The sequence below is a fragment of the Apis laboriosa genome, unplaced genomic scaffold (genome assembly GCF_014066325.1).
Source record: "Apis laboriosa isolate Shangri-la unplaced genomic scaffold, ASM1406632v1 scaffold99_cov153, whole genome shotgun sequence".
NCBI lineage: Eukaryota > Metazoa > Arthropoda > Insecta > Hymenoptera > Apidae > Apis > Apis laboriosa.
Genome location: NW_025224965.1, coordinates 333,883 through 354,546, shown reverse-complemented (window position 1 = coordinate 354,546; position 20,664 = coordinate 333,883). Strand labels below are relative to the sequence as shown.

Here is a 20,664-nt window from a genome sequence, read left to right as displayed (position 1 = left end):
ATGCGATCAAGTTAGAGGAAACCATTCATACAGGGAAGACGATAACATAACTGAAATTCGATTACTTCGTTCTATCGTTACGGCGAATCACCGGTTTATCACCGAGCAAGAGGTGAGAGGGTTAAACGGTTATTTCCCTCGCCACGCTTCGCCCGTAATCGGTTCTAGTTTCAGCTGTCGCTCGTTGGATAGATGAAGTTAAAGGATCGTGTTATAATTGGCGATGTTCACGCGCCGTGGATTCCCTCGATTGTAAAACTGAATGCGATAATGGCCGGTCTAAACATCCCCGCTTATTGGCCGCGAGCTCGTTGAAGTAACGTGTACATCACAAGATACAATTAACGGAGGGTAAAACGAGTTGTACTAATGTTACGCCATTTTCTTTCTCACGATTAATCAGAGGTAATTCTCATTTTCTTGGTGTTATCGTTGGTGGCAATATCTCTAAGGGAAATTTTAATAAAGTTATAATCGTGTTGTTATATGGATATATGTTTGATTGAAAGTATTCTTCTTGCCTTCCTTTTCTTTCTTTTGTATTTATTTAAAAATTAAGAAGTTAAATTATGATATTGATTTGTGTTTTTTGGGGGGAGGAATATTTTTATGTTATTAATATCGAGTAATATTGATTATACACATCATATTTTGATTGTATTTTTTCTTTTTTCTTTGATGTAATAACAGTGTAGAGTAATTATTTTGATTTTTACTCGATTGAGAATATTTTTCTAGTTCTTATTTTTTTTCGCTTCGTTAACTTGTTAAAATATTTAGTAATAAGTTTATATTTCAACTTTTCTAACGTTATGACAGTTTTAATATCTTTCCAATACTTTACTTTACTTCATTCAATTTTATTATTAAAAATATTCGTTTCGTTAATTTGTGGAATATTGTCACCATGAATTTTACATTTTCAAATATATACGAATAACTCTTGATTAACTCGTGATACTATAAGAATATTATTTTTATTAGTATTATTTCACCATCTGAAAATTCTCAATTATTGGTACTTTGAAAACACGATTTTCCCGAATATTTAACTGCCACGGTTATTCACGTTGCTTGGCGACGTGTTTCCATTGATCAATGTTGAATGTTTTATTCAACATGATTTCGATGTAACGATGGTACGGGCGTCCATTTTATACGAATGTTGCCTGTAGTTTATCGAGACATATAAATCAATAAACCAAAACTAGTACCTTGTTTACAAAACTATTTATCTCCCTCGTTTCTCTTGTGAAGTTTACGAAATATCATAACATAACTTAACATAAGTCAAATACAGCAAAACTTTTCTAATATTTTCGAACATTTTATTAAAGTAAAATAATTTTCAAATTATTCCATTGTTGTAACAATCTCAAAATCTCAATAGTTTCTATTATTTTTGATCGAGAAACGTACGCGATTCTATCGCGAATTCCATGTTCAATTTACAGTTTCATTATCACGTATAGATCCGTTATATGTATCGTTACGATTTCCTCGACCAATTTCTGTTATTCTTCTTCTTGCTGGAACTTATATCGTTGATATTTTGTAACTATACCACGACCTACTTTGTACCATTATTCGGATTGTTTCCAAAGATTTGTCGACAGCGATCGAAAATCCAATATACTTAATGGAAAGTCGAACGCACGCGGTTGAACTACGAAAGATCTCGTTTATTTCAAATCAATCGATTCGAGGATTTTAATGGTCGTTTTTCTTTCGCGTCCCAGAAAATCATTTCAACTATGANCAATATACTTAATGGAAAGTCGAACGCACGCGGTTGAACTACGAAAGATCTCGTTTATTTCAAATCAATCGATTCGAGGATTTTAATGGTCGTTTTTCTTTCGCGAAAATCATTCAACTATGATAAAATTTACAATAATAATAGACAAATATATATAATTGTATACTTCGTATATTTAAAAGAAAGATATTGTACATTTTATATTGAAAATGAATGTAAAAAATCTTAAGTTTGTAAGATATACGGTAAAAAATTTAATGAAATAAAAAGTAAACATAAATTGACTTGAATAAAATTGAGTTACATTGATCAAATAATATATATATACAGAAGTGAAGAAGAAAAAGATCATTTCTTATCAATGTATTTATCCAAAGAAAAAAAAAAGTAAAATAATAAATTATAAAGAACTATAAGAATAGTGAATCACTTAAAATATTACAAATATACTATATTTTTTCTTAATTATTATTATAGAACATAATTCGTTTAATCCACAAAGAGATTCTTTGTTGTAAAATTAAGTTGTCTGCAAAATGGCGCTGCGAATGAGATTAATTCCATTCATGGCCACCATCGATGGTGGCACTACTGAGATATGTATTTCATTTTGTATATACAGTGAGAGGTGAGAAAATAGCTGCACAATTTTGCTCCATAATTATCATTTGGTGATGCAAATTGTATTGATATTTCTTGAATTATTAAGAATATTGATATTCGTAGATTTTAATATTAATTTCGGATTGCATTATATTCTTTCGTAATATATCAACCGCTATTTAAATAATCGAATTATAAGTCTGCACGCGCGTGACTTTGAACAATCGAGTTTAATTCCATCTTGAATATTCGCATCGTTTGATTCACGCGATCTTTATTAATGGCTCGTAATTTATCTCTCTTAAATTATTTTTTCCCCCTTTTTCTTGAAAATCGTCATAAATCGATTATTTATTTCATTCCAGACAGAAATATCGGAGGAAATGAGAAATGTCATTTATTATATAAATTCAATCTCGATTCATAAAGACACGTTGTTTTTAAACTGCTTTAAATTTTCCATTTTCGTTACTTCCAATGCAATGCAATACAATAGCACTGAAAAAGATAATTATAAATTGCAATAATTAAAAATAAGAGCATCAGTATCATTAAAATATTATCGAACAAAAGTTCATCCACGTTTAAAGAGAAATAACGTGAGGATAAACTTTCAAACAGCAATGAATAATCAAAATTTTTCCGCTCAAACGCTTCTCTACACTCTCGCGTTCATGAAACCGTATAAATTAAGAGATATAACATCATAAAACTAACTGCTTAATCTGTTCCTAGTTGCTTCTTATGAATATCGAATACGTAAGCGGAATATCCGGATAATGTTGTTCGTATCGTTGGAAACGAGGCACGAACAATCGAGCCTCTGACAATGAGTGGAAGAGATACACACCCATGGAATTATTATGTTTCAGCTCTGCCCAAAGTGAAGCCTGTTATCGTATCGGAACGTGAACGTTACGACGCCGGAGACACTTTGAAGGCAAATTGTAGCTTACCACCCTCGAAGCCACCGGCTCATCTCTCATTCACCCTGAACAACGTGGCGGTAAGTGATACCTATAATCCACGCGTCATTATCGAATCCGCAGTTAAGGGGAAACCCGTGAAATTAATGGTTTAAGAGCGATATATACGATATATACGACGTCTAACGTTATTGATTCGAATACGCACAGTGTATTGTTTTCAATGGAATGTAGCTGGGGAAAGGAAGTTATTCATATTTCACTTGATTCGGGATAATGATGATTCGAAAGAATCGATCGAATGTTCGAATTTAACTTTGAGATAAAGATATTTACATTTTCCAAGGTAAATTTTATTTAACTTGATGTATTTATTTTTGATCTTTATGAAAGACATTTTACACTTTCCATTTTAATATGAGGTTAACATTCCTTGTAGAAGAATTTGATAATTAAGTAAAATGAGTTAATCCATAATATAAATGATTCGTAAAAGATTTTCCACAATCTTGTAATTAATCGTGATTATACGAAAACTTTTTTTTTTATTTGAAATTTGAAATCAAATTACAAGGATCTCTTTCAATGTAATAATTTATTAACTAATCACATTAATAATTTTTAACGTTAGGTTTCTATTTTTAAATTATACGAATAAAAGAAGAAATAGAATTAATTAATCAACTAATCATTTTATTTAGTCAAACACGATAATTATGAAGAATGTATTATTAATATTAATTCATTTCTATAAAATATCCAGACAGTTCAATATTAATAAAATAATATTAGTTCAAAGGGACAAATCCCTGTCAAAATTTCACTATTAATATTAATTTAAAATCACACACTGTTCAATCAATCAACGCGCGAAAATTCGCAGTTATCTCGTAGCTATCATATTTCAAAATTGTGGCATTAAAGCATCCAGAGAAATCGATATCAAGAATTACGACAGTACGACCTAAAGCGATCTCGAAAATTCACGAAGTAAAATCTCGCAGCGCCATCCAGCTTTCTCTACCCCCTCCCTCCCTCCTCGGTCCAAGAGAGAACTTTTTCCTTAAACGCTTTTCCGTGTCATCGAAAATAATTTTCAACGGTGACGTCGGATACTTTTCTACTATGTATACGTATATATGTATATGTATATATATACAATATATACACAACTAAAATAATTGCACGATACAGTAGCGAAACGTAGAAGTTATCACAGTATGAAAGTTTGAGGGGCCGGTCTATAAAAGTTAAGGAGGTTAAGCAAAGAAGAGGAACTTTTCCTCTTGAAAGATCTTCCTCGGACGTACAACCTGGATAGGTGTACGTGTCTGTGTGTACATTAGCCCGGTATCTTCGTTCGCAAAGGATTTGTTTCTCGTAATTTTTAAATTCCGTCCCCCTTCTTCTGAATGATTACCCGCAGAAAGAATTTTCATTTCGTCCTTCTCTCGATACAGTTCAACCCTCCTCCCTCTTTCTTTCTTTCTTTCTCTACTTTCTTTTCTTTTCTTTTTTCTTTTTTTTATCCGAAGAAAGAAACCTTTCGCAATCAATTAATTCGAAAACAGAGAATTGAGTTACGAAGTTGGGGAGAAAAAAAGAAGAAAGAGAGAGAGAGAGAGAGAGAAAAAATATTATCGACCAACTTTTATCAAAATGGAAGTCGGGAGTTGTAGCCGTTGGCAATGTATTACCCGTAATCCCCGAGGATGACGACGCAGGATCTCATTATCCGATATGGCTAAATACGTATACCTAGAAAATGGAATGCTCCCTGTATTCGGCTCGTAAGAAAACCGACGAATATATTGTTTAATTAAGTTCGAAATTTTACGAAAGTTTATTCGACTCGAGAGGGCTCGATACGTTTTTAGTGAAAAATACTTATTGGTCTTGGCATGTTTTCAACGCATTATTAAGTCGAATGTAGGACAATCGAGTTCCGATAGAGGGAACAAGTTTTGAAGGGAAAATTTACACACGAATGTAATTTTCATCGTATCCTAGTTTTGAACTATGCTTGTGTAATGATATTGTACAATGGTGATTTTAATTATTCATATTTTATTGAGGATTTTCGAGAAGTGTCTCTCGAGTAGCACGTGCGCAAGAAGAATTGTTATCCTTTTGTTTATCATTTCGAACTTTTTTTCAATAATTTTTTCTTTTCTGAATTCTGGAAAGAATATACCGGATGTTTCGCATAATTTTATACTCGCAATAGAAATTTCGTTTCCTCGTAATATTAAAAAAAATTTTTCTCGAATAAAAGTTGAATAGAATCTGTATTCTCGTATTAATAATTTTTTCGTGGACGTGTATAGAATTCGTGAAATTGAATTTTGTTTTTTTAAATAGAATTATATTTTTAATACATGAATTGCTATGTGTCTCATTATTCTCTATAAAAAAAGTATATATAATAAAGTTTACAAAAGTCAATAAATTATTAATGTAAAAAGTAATTAAATATAATTTAATACATATAAACTAATAGTTTTCATAAAAGAATAATAATGCTGCATCTACTTGCATATTCGCATTAGAAAATATAATTTAATTTCAAAAAATAAAGTTGATCTTTATATGCGTCATTTACGCGTCCATCTATGGTATGAAAATAATAATTTACATCATATTACGTGTCCTTCAATTTTCATCTGAAATATTTTTTAATAATTCAAAAAAACAAGCAAGATATTCCAGGTGATAAAATTACGTGAAATATCCAGAATATGACACGTCTCATGCAAACGTCACGTAAATCTAATCGCTTAATTAACTCCAATTATCTAACTTGTTTAACCTAGATATATTCAGCGGAACTGAAATTTGAGGTTATGAAATGGATGAACAGCTATAATTAACATATTTTCTTTTCTATCAACAATAATTCTTCGAATATTCGTTAATAATATTTGTTCTTTTTGTATCATCAACTTTCTTTTATTTTCAATTATCATTACTAGTATCCAAATTCACGTAATTTCTTTTACAATACTTTTTTCAAATATTTATTATACAATTCTCTTTTTTATTTTTAAAAAGCTATGACATATAAGCTCACGTAATATTTAAAAAAGAAAGAGAAAATATATACTTTAATATAAAGCAGTATATCTATGTATAAAAAAAAAATTAGAAGCTAAATAATTTTTTAATTTACGTTGCAAAAAGTCGCAGCGTAGTCTTTCGTTTTGTCAAATTCCATTACGGGTGAATTTTGCGGTATATAATACGGTATATAGAGGTAGATGCTATTTTCTCGAACACGCGCCACCGTAAAAAGAGCCGGTGGAATGTACGGTTATGAAGAAAGTCGGGGCCAGGTTCTTCACACGATGAGACTGAAAGAAAATTAGTAGTACGCGTGCACACGCTTGCAAAGAAACCTTGGCTTATAAGGAATTGCGAAATTGGAGGGCGAGAAGATTGGTTTTGCTCATTTCTTCCGGTTAACATCACCCTCGTAGAATCCGACGAATTTAGAGAGGGAATGTAAACTGGCAAGAAATAAGTCATTCCGGAAACAGCATTCGTTACAAGATGGAGTTATAAGTGAAACACATTTGCATATTTGCAAAGACAATGGAATGGTTTATTTATTCCATTTTAGATCCTTGATTTTGATCTATCATTGATCATTTTATTTCACAAATTTAAAGCACTTATAATAACTTATAATGAATTATTCTTATTTCTTGTATATATTTTTTTAAATTGTATATTTGAATGTATATAAGGAATACATGCAATAATTTTGGAACCATTTTTAGTTGCTATCATGTTATATGATTACAAGTGAAGGAAGCAATAATTTAATAAAGATTGGAATTTAATTTTAATGTTTGCAACATCTTCAAGTAATTTTGATCTTTACACTACTTGTACATTAATATTTTACATGATAAATTTTATTGATAATCATTGTTATATAAGATAAACAATCATAAGTGATAACAACAATTAGATTTTAAAATAATTATTTCAAATCAATTATTTAATTTTAATATACATTCCATGTATATCATATTAATCTCACGATGGATACCTCTTTGGTGAAACCAACTTACACGATGACTAAAACAATTAACAATATTTGTCTTTTGCATGCTGGTAGATAGGGGAGCGTACAACGGGTAGATATACAAACTGTCTACATTGTTAGAATTCAACACAAACAAAATTATACTGGAAACTTTGTCATCTCGTATCAGTTGGTCATTAAATTTTTAACAATATTGTACGGTGACGAATGAAACGTTTTGTTTAAAAAGTGGTTTATTAATTAATTAAATGGTTTAGATTATCGCAGAGAAAATATGTAAAGCGAAAAAGTACATGGAATCTGATGGGTTGCAATTAATGTCATATATGTTCTCTGGTGGCATTCACCGTTCTCTATTGTAAGGAGAAAAAATAGGCCGATCGGATTGCTGGTTCGAGATTCGAAGCCAGATCTTTCATTTACCGAATGCTGCTATCAATTGAGCAATCCAGGCCACCGATAGATCTTTTCTTGAGCCTAATATTCGAACAGTGGCTGTCGTCGATAGATAAAGAAGAAGGATAGTAGGTAGTTAATAATATTTTTCACTCGAGCTTAATTAGAAAAAAAATTGTCACTCTTGACGAGTCAATTATTTTAATCAATTTGATATTGTGATTCCAAACAAGTAGAATATTTCAAATATTATATATCATAAAAGAAAAAGAAATTGTGAATTTGATATTATTGGATTATGATTAAGAGTTTCAATTAAATTATGTTTATTGCTTTATTGTACATGATGAAAATGATCTTGCTTTTATTTAATTCTTCAAATCAAATTTCTTCAAATTGTATCATAATTAACTCGTAATATTAGTATCCTTTACAAAAAGTTATGGCTTACGAGCAACTACCTTAGTATTAACTGTCAAAGGGTAAAGTTTAAGTTAATTGCAACAGAAAGCGGATCCCAGGAGTGTATGATGAAGTACAAGATCCTCTTTGAATTGTGCACTCTGGAGGATCGTGTAGGTTCTACTTTTTAAAGAGTTTTAAAGTACTGGCGCATCAGCTTTTGCTGAGAATGAATATGTTCTTCAATATTATATAAGAGAAAGATAGATATTAATTCTATTTTTTTTATAAATATTATATTTTTGTTTCGTTTGATAAACTTTTTTTATTGATCTTATTGATATTTATATATTTTCATTTATTCATTATCTTTCTTTCACGTTGTTTGAATTATAATTGGTATTTATTACTTTCGTAGCATCATTTTGAGTAAAAACTTTAATATGATATAGAAGCATAGTTTTTGTACAAAGTATTTAAGAATATCTAAGAGTATTAAAAAATACGAAATTCTTTAAATATTATTAAAATTGGAAATGATCTTAAATATTAATTTAAATATTACAAATAACTTAAATTCTAATGTTAAATTTGTCTATTTATTTTATTATATGAGATTTATATTATTTATCTTATGAATTGTGACATTAAAAAGTAGAGAACTGTGTATATCACTTAAACGCTTATAAAACGCAGTGCGATGTTTACTTTTAAGCAAAATTATGATTAACCACGGGAAAATAACTTTTAATGATGAAACTTCTCTGACTTCAACAAATTATTACTTTCGGTTATATACTTTTTAGAATTTTTCAGATTATTAATAATGAGACTTGCAGAATATAAATTACAAGCAATTTGAAATCTTGAAATCAGTGACGAAAACATTTTGACAAAAATAATTAAGTGACCCAAAAATAATATTTTTCTTTTTCCACAAAATTCTTTATAAAAGTCATAAAGTCATCTCGTCAAAGGCAAATTCGAATAAAACGAAACTATTTTATGCTTTCCCTGTATTTATACTTTACATTTGCAACTTTTAATTTCTTAAACAGATAACCAAGAAAGAAATTATTCTTCTTTAGATTATTAAAAAATTTAATAATACATGAAAAAAATATTCTTTATTAAATTTTCGTTTATTATAATCAGAAATAAATTTATTCGAACGAATTTATTAAAGAATTCAATTTATTCAAGAATTCTTTTCATTCTTTCAAAACATTATCAACTTATTATATATATATAATTTAAAGAAATTATATATAACCAAGAATATCATTTTCAAAGAATGAACGTAGTTGGTTCTAGGTCAGTACACAATATTTATGGGTTGGTAAACGTTGCACGTGAACGATTGAGTAGAACCGCGTCAAATGACAGCTATCACAGGGCTAATAGCGCTCTTATCGTCTTGCCCGCGTATAAAATGACGAAATGACGCATTCCTGCTGCAACGATAAATGGGCATTTTTAAAGAATCGTAAAACAACATGAAGACGAAGGAATTTCGAGCAACCCTGCCGGGTCAAGAAGCTAAAAAGAAGATCGCTATAACGTTGTCTTATATCGACACGTTATGAGAAGCCATTCGTGTATATATTTGTCGAGAATGAGAGACGCCATGAGACGTTCTTCCAACTTGTCATCAAACATCATCAATGGATGAGCATCCACAATTTTCATTTTATTCTATTCTATTTACTTTATTTTATTTTATTTTTCTTTTGCACGAGATATTTGTTATTCTCTTATTTTAATTCGTGTCATTAATCTGCTCTTCATTAATCTACTAAAAATGATTTACTTGATAATCTTACAGAAATAAACTTTTGTCTTTAATTAATTGTCTTTAATTTTTTTTTAATTAATAATTTTGATAAAAATATATGTTAAATTTATTGGAGTTTATTAGTTATTTAAGTTTAATTAGAACACAGTTTTATTTACATAGTTTTATTTAAATAGAATAATTATAAACTTTCTTAAAGATTATAGGTTATTTAGTTATATTCAATTGAAATTATTATTCAATAATTAATTAATTCTTTTATTTTATCTTTATACAAAATTATATATTAAAATTTTATATAAAAATTATTAAATTTTCTCTTTTTGTATTTCTCTCTATCTCTGTCTCTGTCTTTGTCTCTCTCTGTCTCTCTTACGTTTCACGAAGCGTTCATAATAATAATGTCCTTTTTATATTATGATTCAATAAATTATATAACCTAATTAATTTTAAATTGAAACACGAAATTGATTTTACTTTATCGATTCATAGTTTGTATTTTCTTCAAAGGTGAATCATTTACCTTAAATATTCTTTTATCTCATTCTAAATTCTAAAGTTTTAAATTCTATTTATTTGTATAATACACACGATACAAGAGAACAAATAGAAAGAAATCTTTCTATATTTTAATGGAAAATATTTATCTTTTCAAAAATCATTTGTTCCGGAACCACGAGACTTTTACTTATTGATCCAGAGTATACTTCCGCTCGTTCAATATTCGACATGCTATGTCACTAGTAAGTCGAAGTAATAGTTTCTATTATCGTTCATTGAGGTCTATTTCCTCCTATCTTCATTTTATTATAATGATACATGCTTTCCTCGATACTGCACATTCTATAAATTGGCTGTCTTATTCCACGAAGATTTATTTCCACCATATTATTCGTAACGTGTAACATTGTCGAATTCCGATAACAATTTGCAATTTTTTTCCAAGAATTTTCGTTAAATAGATTACATATTTGCTAATATTTCTTGCGATTTAATTAATTAAAAGATAAATAGTAACAGATATTATCTTTCAAAATAATGTTTGATGAAGTATTTATCTATATATAAAACATTAATAAAAATAATATATCTCGAAATACAATTAATTTAACAAAACGCAGCCAAATAATACATGACAATATATTCAAAGAACGAAATACGAAATAAATCCAATGAAAATCTTTTTCTTTTGATAATAAATTTATCGTTATCAGATATAACCTGTACGGTTCAGAATAAAATTCGCGCATTTATTAACTGCACGACACGAATCTTTCTTAACGCGATGCTGTCGCTCGCGATATATTACACGAAGTCGGTAGTGTGCCGTTCGTACAATTTAATTGGCTCAAAAACTAAGGTAACTTTTACCAATCAAATGCACACCCTGCGGGAAGAAAGATCGGGGTCGCAGCTGCACGAGAGGCGACTGGAGGAAGGGGTGGAAACTTTATTGGATCGTAAGTTGCCACCTGAAGGTACGAGGGCGACCGATGTCCGTGCACTCAACACTTTCCAGGTCGAATCGAGTATTTTCTTTACTTGCAGGTGAAAGGCTCTTTTTTGTTTTCTCTAGATTTGTTTTCGCGTTTATACGGGGTAGAAACGGTTCTGAGAAGTCGCGAAGAAGATATCCGCGCTTGGTTTTTATAATAAGGTAAAAGGGAAGATCCTCTTTCGTTCCGGGAATTGAAGAAATTATGAGACGTTAGGGTCGAAGGTTATCTTAATAATGGAAACACGTGGCTTCCGCTTCAAATTCGGGAGAAAAGGGATGAAATTATTTGATTAACTTGGTGAAGAAATTTTTTATGAAGAAATTTTATTTAGAAAAGGAAATGAATATGTAAAAGAAAAAAAAATATATCTGAGCTTTTTTGCATAAATGAAATAATATATTTTTAAAGAGTAGAATTTTAAGTCAAAAGATTATTATATTTAAATCGTCTGATTATGAAAGAGGGTTAAAATTTTTTCAATATTCTTTCCTTTTGAATTTTTGAAAGAGGAATTGAATTACTTTCTATTAAAAAATGTTATATTACGAGAAAAGATAAAATAATGTATCGTAATAGAGTGTACAAAACACATACAACATAAGCAATTTCATTCCTAATTTCAAGTGAATCGAACCAGATCGAGGAAATTCATTTCCATGTTGTATCGACGACTCAGCGAACTACACTCGTTTTCCAATGAATTGTATTGTTCTTACGAGCTGGTGAAATGGGCTAGATACTTGGTACCTTGGAAAGATCGAGAACAAGTAATAGAAAATAATATTACCCTGACTTCGAGTCTCTATCGATTCCTCTATCGGTTTGCCGACTTCAAAATTTCAAAGAATTTTCTTTCTTCGTTTAATTTTGTACGTTTAAATATTTATTAAAAATTATCATGAAAATAATTAATTTTTCTAATTTCTCATTCAACGTGAGAATTTAAAATGAAATTGTAAATTTAATTAAATTCGTTGAAACGTGATAAAACAAATATTTGTTTAAAGTAGCTATTTAGTTAAAATTTTCTTCTTTTTTTACAAAATTCTTTCTCTTCTCTTTCATATAGATCGGCTATATTTCAATTCTTTACCTGGTTACTACAAAGTTCGATCGAAGTTCGTTCCTAACGCTTCGTAATTCTCTCGAAAACCTATTCTAATTGAATTTCAAAGAGAACCTAAACTCGTTTATTCTTTTAGAACTTACATTCTACCAATAGAAACCTTTAAATACATGCATACACGTGCATATACAGAAAGTCAAAGTGAGCAATTATATCAGGTGGAAAGCAATAAATTCCATTTTCTGATTTTCCTTATTTTCGATATTCTGCTGTTTAATTATTTCGTAAATAGTTCGTAACATTGTTCGTCCATTTGTACGATCCAGTTTTTGTATAAAATATATATATCTCTTGCACAAATCAAGACACACAAATTTAACATTCAATAGGATTTCACTTTTTGTAAAAAAGATGAATAACATAAAAATCAAATTCTATAATAAATATAATTTTCTAGAAAATTAATATTATCAATTATTAATTTATATAAATAAATTTTTCAAATATATTTATCCATTTGAAGAAATTCTTATCGATTTTTAATATGACAGATTGTAGAATTATTTGTTAATTATTATATATAATATTGTTAATTATTATATATAATGTACAACCAATACTTACTAACAATATTTATCGGTAGGTCCTCTAGCGGCCATTAAAGGAAATACATTCTTTCATTTTCTTTCCTTGTCTTTCCTTCCTCCAATTTCAAACCTTTCATTTACAGAAAATTAATTATTTAAAATATAGAGAATACAACGGAGAAAAAATATATTTCTCAATTTTAATCAATATAAAATTAGAGATATCGTAAGATATCTAATATTCAATTATTTAAATGAATACATAAAAGAGATTAAATTAGAAACAGATATTATTAATTAAATCTATGTTACTGAGTACACGTAATCAAATATGTGATATGTGCAGTATCATATTAATGAGATGGTGAAAATGACACGTATCGTGTGCATGGGATTTAACGATACGCAACTGCTCAAGCATGATAATGATCCGATTCGGTTTCGTCCAATTACGTGAGCCTACAAGCATACGTTTAGTAGCTAGAAACTAGTAATTGTCGTATCATGAAACGCTCGCTTAACTCACTTTACTCCATATTGGTTATATACATGTACGTGATAACATAACATATCTATTATTTTAAATATTTTATGGCATCTTGACAAAATACAATTTTCCCTATGACAACTCTCGTTGAAATGATCAAGGTACAACGAAAAAAATTATTCTCCAATTTTCTTTTTTCTTTTTATCGATCAAACTTTTGAAATCACGACTAGAATCGAATCTCCACTAGGCATTCGTCGAGAAAAATAACAATAAAAAGAAAAAAAGAAAGAGAATCGTGAACGTCGAAATGAATTCTTGTGATTTACGACACAGCCACGTGCTAGGAAAGGATTATATCATTCCGACGTTACTTTCATTTTCCATGGTAAATAGACGAGTGTGTCTAAAGTGATAACGCAAAGGGATTTTCCTCTCAGGTGAACCGTTCTTTATACTTCTCCCGCATAGTCTTGGCCGATGTATATATATATATATATATATATATATATACACATATACAAACAAGCGACCACTTTCCCGCGTGGCTTCGACATAATGAAATGCATCGTCCTTTTGAGAGTATAATCCAATGCAGATTAAAATCTTCTTGTCTTCTCTCTCTCTCTCTCTCTCTTTCTCTCTCTCTCTTTCTCTCTCTCTCTTTCTCTCCAGTGTTCCGCGGTTCTCTTCGTTTCCACGATACAAATTGCAGAGTGGCATAGTGGCATAGGAGAGAAAAGGGTGTCGAGGCTAATCCAACGAGGAGTTCGTCACGACTTTATGGGCGAGGTACTGACTGAATGGAGAGGCATCCTTAGCAGGAAAAATCGAGGTCGACTAGGAAAATAGTTTTCTTCCTTCATCTCCTCGTCTCTCCTTCCCTCCCTCTTTTTTTCAAGCTTGCAAGGATGCAGCCAGTTACGTACGCCTCTTTGCGGTGTCATCGAATCCACGGCAAAAGTTTGTAGCCAGAGAGGAGAGAGAGAGAGAGAGAGAGAGAGGGAGGAGAAATCGGGTAACGACCTAGGTCTTAACCACCTAGCCAAACTAACCCATCGACTCTTCTTTCCCTCCTCCTTTATACTCCCTTGTTGCCCATTTCTCTTCCTTCTCATCCACCCATCTCGCTTCCACCATCCACCATCCAGCCCCATCTCCGTTCCATCCGTCCTTCCTTTCTCGCCAAGTCTCATTCATTAAGTCTCAAGAACGGTCTCGCAATCTCTATAGGGTCGTCGGTAGACGTGTACACGACGTGCCGTTTGTTCTCCACTGAAACTCGAGATGTCCTCCTCGAATAACACGCTGCGCGGCCGTCAACGCTCTCAGAAATACGCCCTGGCTCGATATATACGCGTATACGCTCTTGCCCGCTTGACGAAACATCCTCTCCACATCGCTACGAGAACGACATAATAAAATCGTGGGGTGGAAGATAATGAAAGCTTATGCCAGCCGTGACCTGGGATACTATAGGGCTCTATAGGGATGATAAAAGTTCTTCTACCGTCCCATATATTGTCGAGAAATGTAACATTAATAAGAAAATTAATAGAAGGAGCATATTGTTGTTGAATGAAAAATTATTAATTATTTAATGTCTCTAGTGATATTCAATTTGCCAATTCCATTTACTTATTCATGAGTTTAGACGTTTGTGTTCTATAAAATGACAAGTTAAACAGAAATTTAGATCCTATTAGATCTTACGTTGTCTATTGTTTATATTTGCTTATCAATGTTTACGAATGTTATCTATGTGAATGATTGTATTGAACAGCAATTATGTAAATAGCTTTATCTCTAATAATATTATGATTTAGTATAATACACTTTAAGTCTCTGCTATTTTGATTATAGATTTGATCTCAGCATTGCTTATGAGAAATTGTCATTTGATTAGCATTAGTTTAGATTGGCCTACAACATTGACTACTCGATTGCTCGTCAATCTCATTCCGCCATACTGAAACGTCACTGATCTAATTTTAAGTCCCCATTAGCTTTGTCCTAGGCATTATTCGCATGTAACATGCATTGTTGCAGTCCCATCGAGACCTAAAGTCTCGAAAGACCTAATATCTTCCTAATCCTCAGCTGTTCGCCGCTCTGCTTATATGAACTGCTATCATTGGTTTAAAGTCTCAAGCCTCTACTCCACTACTTTCGCTTCCTCCACAGCTTTGCTCTCGGCATCATCGCTCTTACCACGCGGCGTATAAAGTCTCCATTCTGTGTGCAGTTATAGCTTCGCTATAGCATTATCTCCGGTTAACACGTAGAGCCTAAAGTCTCAAGGGATCTCTTCCTGCTCCGTTAATTTTCCTATCTATAACTTCACCTCGCCGCTCATAGGCAATTACAATGCCTCAAAATGATTGCAGACCGAACAATAGATCGCTGCTATAAATTTTAAGAGATAAGAAACGATTGAAAAATCTATTAGCAACTTATTATTAGAAGTAAAATCGTCACGCTTGTTGTCAAACACTTGCCTTTAAGACGCTTGATCCTTTGACCGAAAAGGATCTTCGATTTTGTCACGATCGATTCCACCGGACAATGTTCGACAATCCTGTGTATCCGGCACGCGTGCACGCGTACACACGTTCCAACATCGAATTTCAACGTGGCTAGGCACGGACAATGTAATCACGTTGTTTGCTTGCCTGTCCTGTCATTCGGACACAGAAGGTGGGCGTACTCACGACTCCAATCAGGGTTTGGCCTCCCTTTGATTTCGTTCTTCAATTTGTCACTGATGAGGTTTCTTCGAATTTTGGTCTGGCCAGGGTCAAACGCCACGTGACGAACAAACGTCGAATCGTATCGATTTGCATACCGAGGTTTCGATGGATGAATAGTATAGTGGATAATTGTGAAGCTCGGAGAGTTGGAAAATGAAGGGTTGCGGAGATACATAAACACCATCATTGAGTTGTTATCGAAATCGTATTTTTTCCTTCGCTTTTCTCTTTTTTTTTTTTCCTCGAAACGAATTATCGGGTAATAGACAGATCGTCAATCAAATATTCAATATTAGAATTACTGACGTGTAATTTGTCTCTTGAATATATTGCAAGTAAAAGATTAGAACTAATACAATATATGATGGAGATAAATACAGTAATTTTAGTAATTACAAAAAATAATTATAAAAATTTTCTTTTGTTTAATACTTCCATTCTTAATTGAATTTTAATTATGATATCCATTCCGTATATATTTTCAAATATATATAATTAGATATTGAAAAAAATTACATATATTTTGCGAATATATAGTAACGAGAAAGATAAGATTACAAAGAATTTCTGATTAAATTGAAACACGAATTAAATTAAAATTAATGGCACTCTTTTCTACTCTTATTTTACCATCTGCCATTGTTAAATAATTATGATGATCAGATCTTATACTGATTCATCATCGATCGATGGGGGTTCGAAAAATAAGTCACGCATAGGAATTTAATAAATAATTCCGGGACATCACATAATGTTTCAGTATTTAATGATAAATGTTGACAATCAACATCGAATATTTACGTACATCTCGTATAAGGTAGAATATCACGCAGCAGCGTGCAACTGTTGTTTTGCAAATCTCCGCAAACCGCTGGACGTTCCAAACAACATAGATATCCCGTGAAAATTATTACCACCATCCGTGAATGTAGGACGGAAATTAGATACCCGGTGTACATTCAGTGGTCATCTACATAGTTCGTAATGTAGATGTCGTGTAGATCAGGCAAGATTGAAAGTCTGCGGTGTTCTTTGACGAAACACAAATTTGATTTATCTGCTCTGATATAGGCAAATTTTGATTTTGAAAGAAAAAGTGATAATAGCGAATCAAAAGTGAGAAAGATTTAATTTTGAGATAAAGTAATTATGAGATAATTATGAGATAAAGTATGTTTATGAGTATATTTTATGAATATAACATAATAAATAATAAAATTGGATACGTTCTACGAAACATAGAAAGATGTAATAAATTAATAAGGGAATATTAATTGAAAATTAAAATTAATGAAAAGAAAATGTATGAGGAGCTTGAGAAATCATTTAAATGAAATATTATATAATTTTATATATGTATATATTTAATAAAGGAAATATATAATTACATAATAATATAATTTTACATAATAAATATAAAATTAAAAGTTTATACTATATTTTATTTTTGTAATAGTAAGAAAAATGAAAGAAACGAAGCAACTTGTACTTCAATTACTTATAATTTTATATTTCTTTAACATAATAATTGTTTCCAACTGTATGTTAAAATTTCATATTTTCATTGAAGTATTCATCAAGTACAACTTTCTGCTTTGAAAGTAAAATTATCAATGAATACTTAATTAAAAATTAACTTTCTAAGAATTTGTAAAACACTTCTTTAAATACCAAAGTTATAAAGAAGTTTAAGAATTTAATTTTCTTATACATTGCTTTTTTAAAACTTTTTTCATTTATTAACTAGAACATTGCTTTGAAAACTTGTTTACTTTTTATTATAAACATTGCATTATTTTTATCTTTCACTCTCTTATAACCTTATTCAGAAAATAAATTATTCAAAAAATTAAATTATACAATATTTTATGAAATATTAATCGATTCATGAACTTTAATATCAAGTGATTGATATTAAATCAAATTGATGAAATATTCGTTTTTTTATTTCGATCAGATTATATACTGAAAGTATATTAACTCCTAATTTTATTAGCCTATACGATACACTATTATTCCGGATAACACTCGAACGTTGATCAATCAAATAATTCATATTCGATAAAATATTTTTAAATTTAAATAAGATTAAAGAAAAGAATAAATATCTAAATGCAAAAACTACAAATTAATGGTAAATAATATATTCTTTATGATTTTCTGACGTTAAAAATTATTTCAACGAGTGAGAAACTTTATTCTTTTAGAAAATATCTAGTGAAATAAATTTGCGGTTCAACTAAAAATTCCATGCAGAAAAATTGTAGCTATAAAAATCAATATACCACTCCCTTCCCCTTTCACATTGAATTTCACATTAAAATTAAAGAATCTTATTTTCTTTCCAAAATTAACGCCTACTAACAATGAGATTAACCACCAGGGATCAACGAAGCAGCCTAAAAATTAAACTCGTTACCCGGAGCAACCCTTCCAATCCGAATTCATCCAACCCGCCTAACCAGATCAATCTTCTCTAATCCACTTACCTCATCTGACCTGCGATCAAAGAATTCTCCGACGCCAGTCTGGCCCAAGTAAAATCACTCGAACAAGTCTCGTTAAAAAATCCGCGAGAGGATCCTCCCTCCTCCGATAATCCATTCCCATCCACGTTCCATCCCTCTGGCGAGAGGCGAGGGGACGAATTCCAGGAAAAACTGCACAGGATTCGTCTGCGATCTGCGAGATCGAGCCCTTTCCAGCTTCACGGCTTTCCCCACGTTGATTAAGCTCCGTGATCGTGTGTGTGTGTGTGTGTGTGTGTGTGTGTGTGTGTTGGATCGATGGGATCGCGATCGGCTGATCTCGTATTCAACGCTCGTGATCCTCCTCGCGCCCTCCTGCACAACCCCCGTACGACACGGCCCTGGACGGCACCCCCTCCTCTGCGGTGGTGGGTCCGGCTCGTTGCGGGGAGGGTAGCTATTACAATTTACACGCGGTTATATCGTAGCTAAACGAAGCACCGGCCCTGCTAATTGTGGTTAAGTTTAATTCGCGCCGACGTGCGGGCTTTGGTCGAAGCTAAACACACGCTCGAGAGAGGGATGGAGATGGGCCGGTGAATGGAGGGGAGGGGAGAGAGAAAGGGTTTCGTTTGACGTGTGCTTGCACGCCACGTATCGGCATCGTTGTTGCCATCCATGCATCCTCCGCGTGTAAGCCGGCCGCGAGACGATATGGGTGTATATATTTGCCCGTTTATCGATACCGCGAGGTTATTGGCCAATAATGCGGAGGAAAACCGGCGTGCAACCCTTCACCACGAGCAATCAACGACCGGGCTGATTCCGCTTGCACGGGCCTTTGCAGGCGAATGCTGTTGTGAGAGGCATCTATCGGCAGAAATGCCATTGGAATAGCGTGGGATCAGCGGTTCTTAAGTTTTTATTTGTCATTGATCTCTCTTTCTTTCTTCTTTTTTTTTTTTTTTTTTTTTAATTGGTTTTCGTCATTGAGAATGGAGATTTAATTCGTGATGTACAAGTATATGGAATCGATGATCCAACTTCGAAAGAGAAAAAAATTGAAGAATCTTAAGAATCGTGAAACGAGTGTGAGTCAATGATAATGTTGATAAAGTGTTCGATTTGTATTTTTATTGTATATTTGAAACGTTGCTTGTTCATCGAGTTTCAAATTCGAGGAACAAATATCAATCGTGATTTCTCTCAATTGTTCTTGTATGAGGGAAGAACCGATGAAAGAAAGAAAGAAGGAAAAAAAAGAAAGAAAAGGGGGATGAAAAATAAGAATGAGAAGATCGATAGATAGCCACTTACTACTATTGGCGATAGACAACTACGATCACTCAGCGTCAAATTACCACTAGCGGCACATGATGGAATGGACGGACATGGATGCAGATGGATCCTATTGTTTCCGCGGCAAGATCCTCCACCAAAGCGGAAGATACGCATCCGAACTTTTCCCTTGTCTCGCGCATCGCTCGTTTCTCTCCGGCTGTGTATTTCTGAAAGTCTGCTGAATTATCTGTTCTCTTTTTTTTCCCCTTCTCTTTGTTGATTTTTTTTCGTGATTTTCACGTGTTCTTTTTCTTCTTTCATCGCTTTCTTTCCATGGTTCGTTATTAGCTGATTCAAAAAATTCACTCGTTGATCAATTCAGTATTGGATGAAAATCATCATATAATAACAAAGGAATATATTTTTAATTTTGCAACAAAATTCTGATCTAAAAAATATATAATATTTTGTTTTAAGTTAATCTTTTACAAACTACTGTAATATCGAATATCGGAATAAAACAAATCATTTAGCCATGTATCAATAAAATTTCAATTATCAAATTATGAGTTAAGCTGCGAATATTTCAATTTT

General features: G+C 31.7%; 1 protein-coding gene across 2 annotated transcripts in view; it reads left to right on the top strand.

Annotated features, from left to right (window-relative positions):
• The window catches only part of LOC122719697, a 200,775-nt gene that overhangs the window by 107,686 nt on the left and 72,425 nt on the right, over nucleotides 1-20,664 (top strand). For both annotated transcript variants that reach the window (XM_043945740.1, XM_043945739.1), the window contains exon 4: nucleotides 3,235-3,368. In XM_043945740.1, coding sequence (XP_043801675.1) covers nucleotides 3,235-3,368 — 134 coding nt within the window. The remainder of the gene's footprint in view (nucleotides 1-3,234; nucleotides 3,369-20,664) is intronic.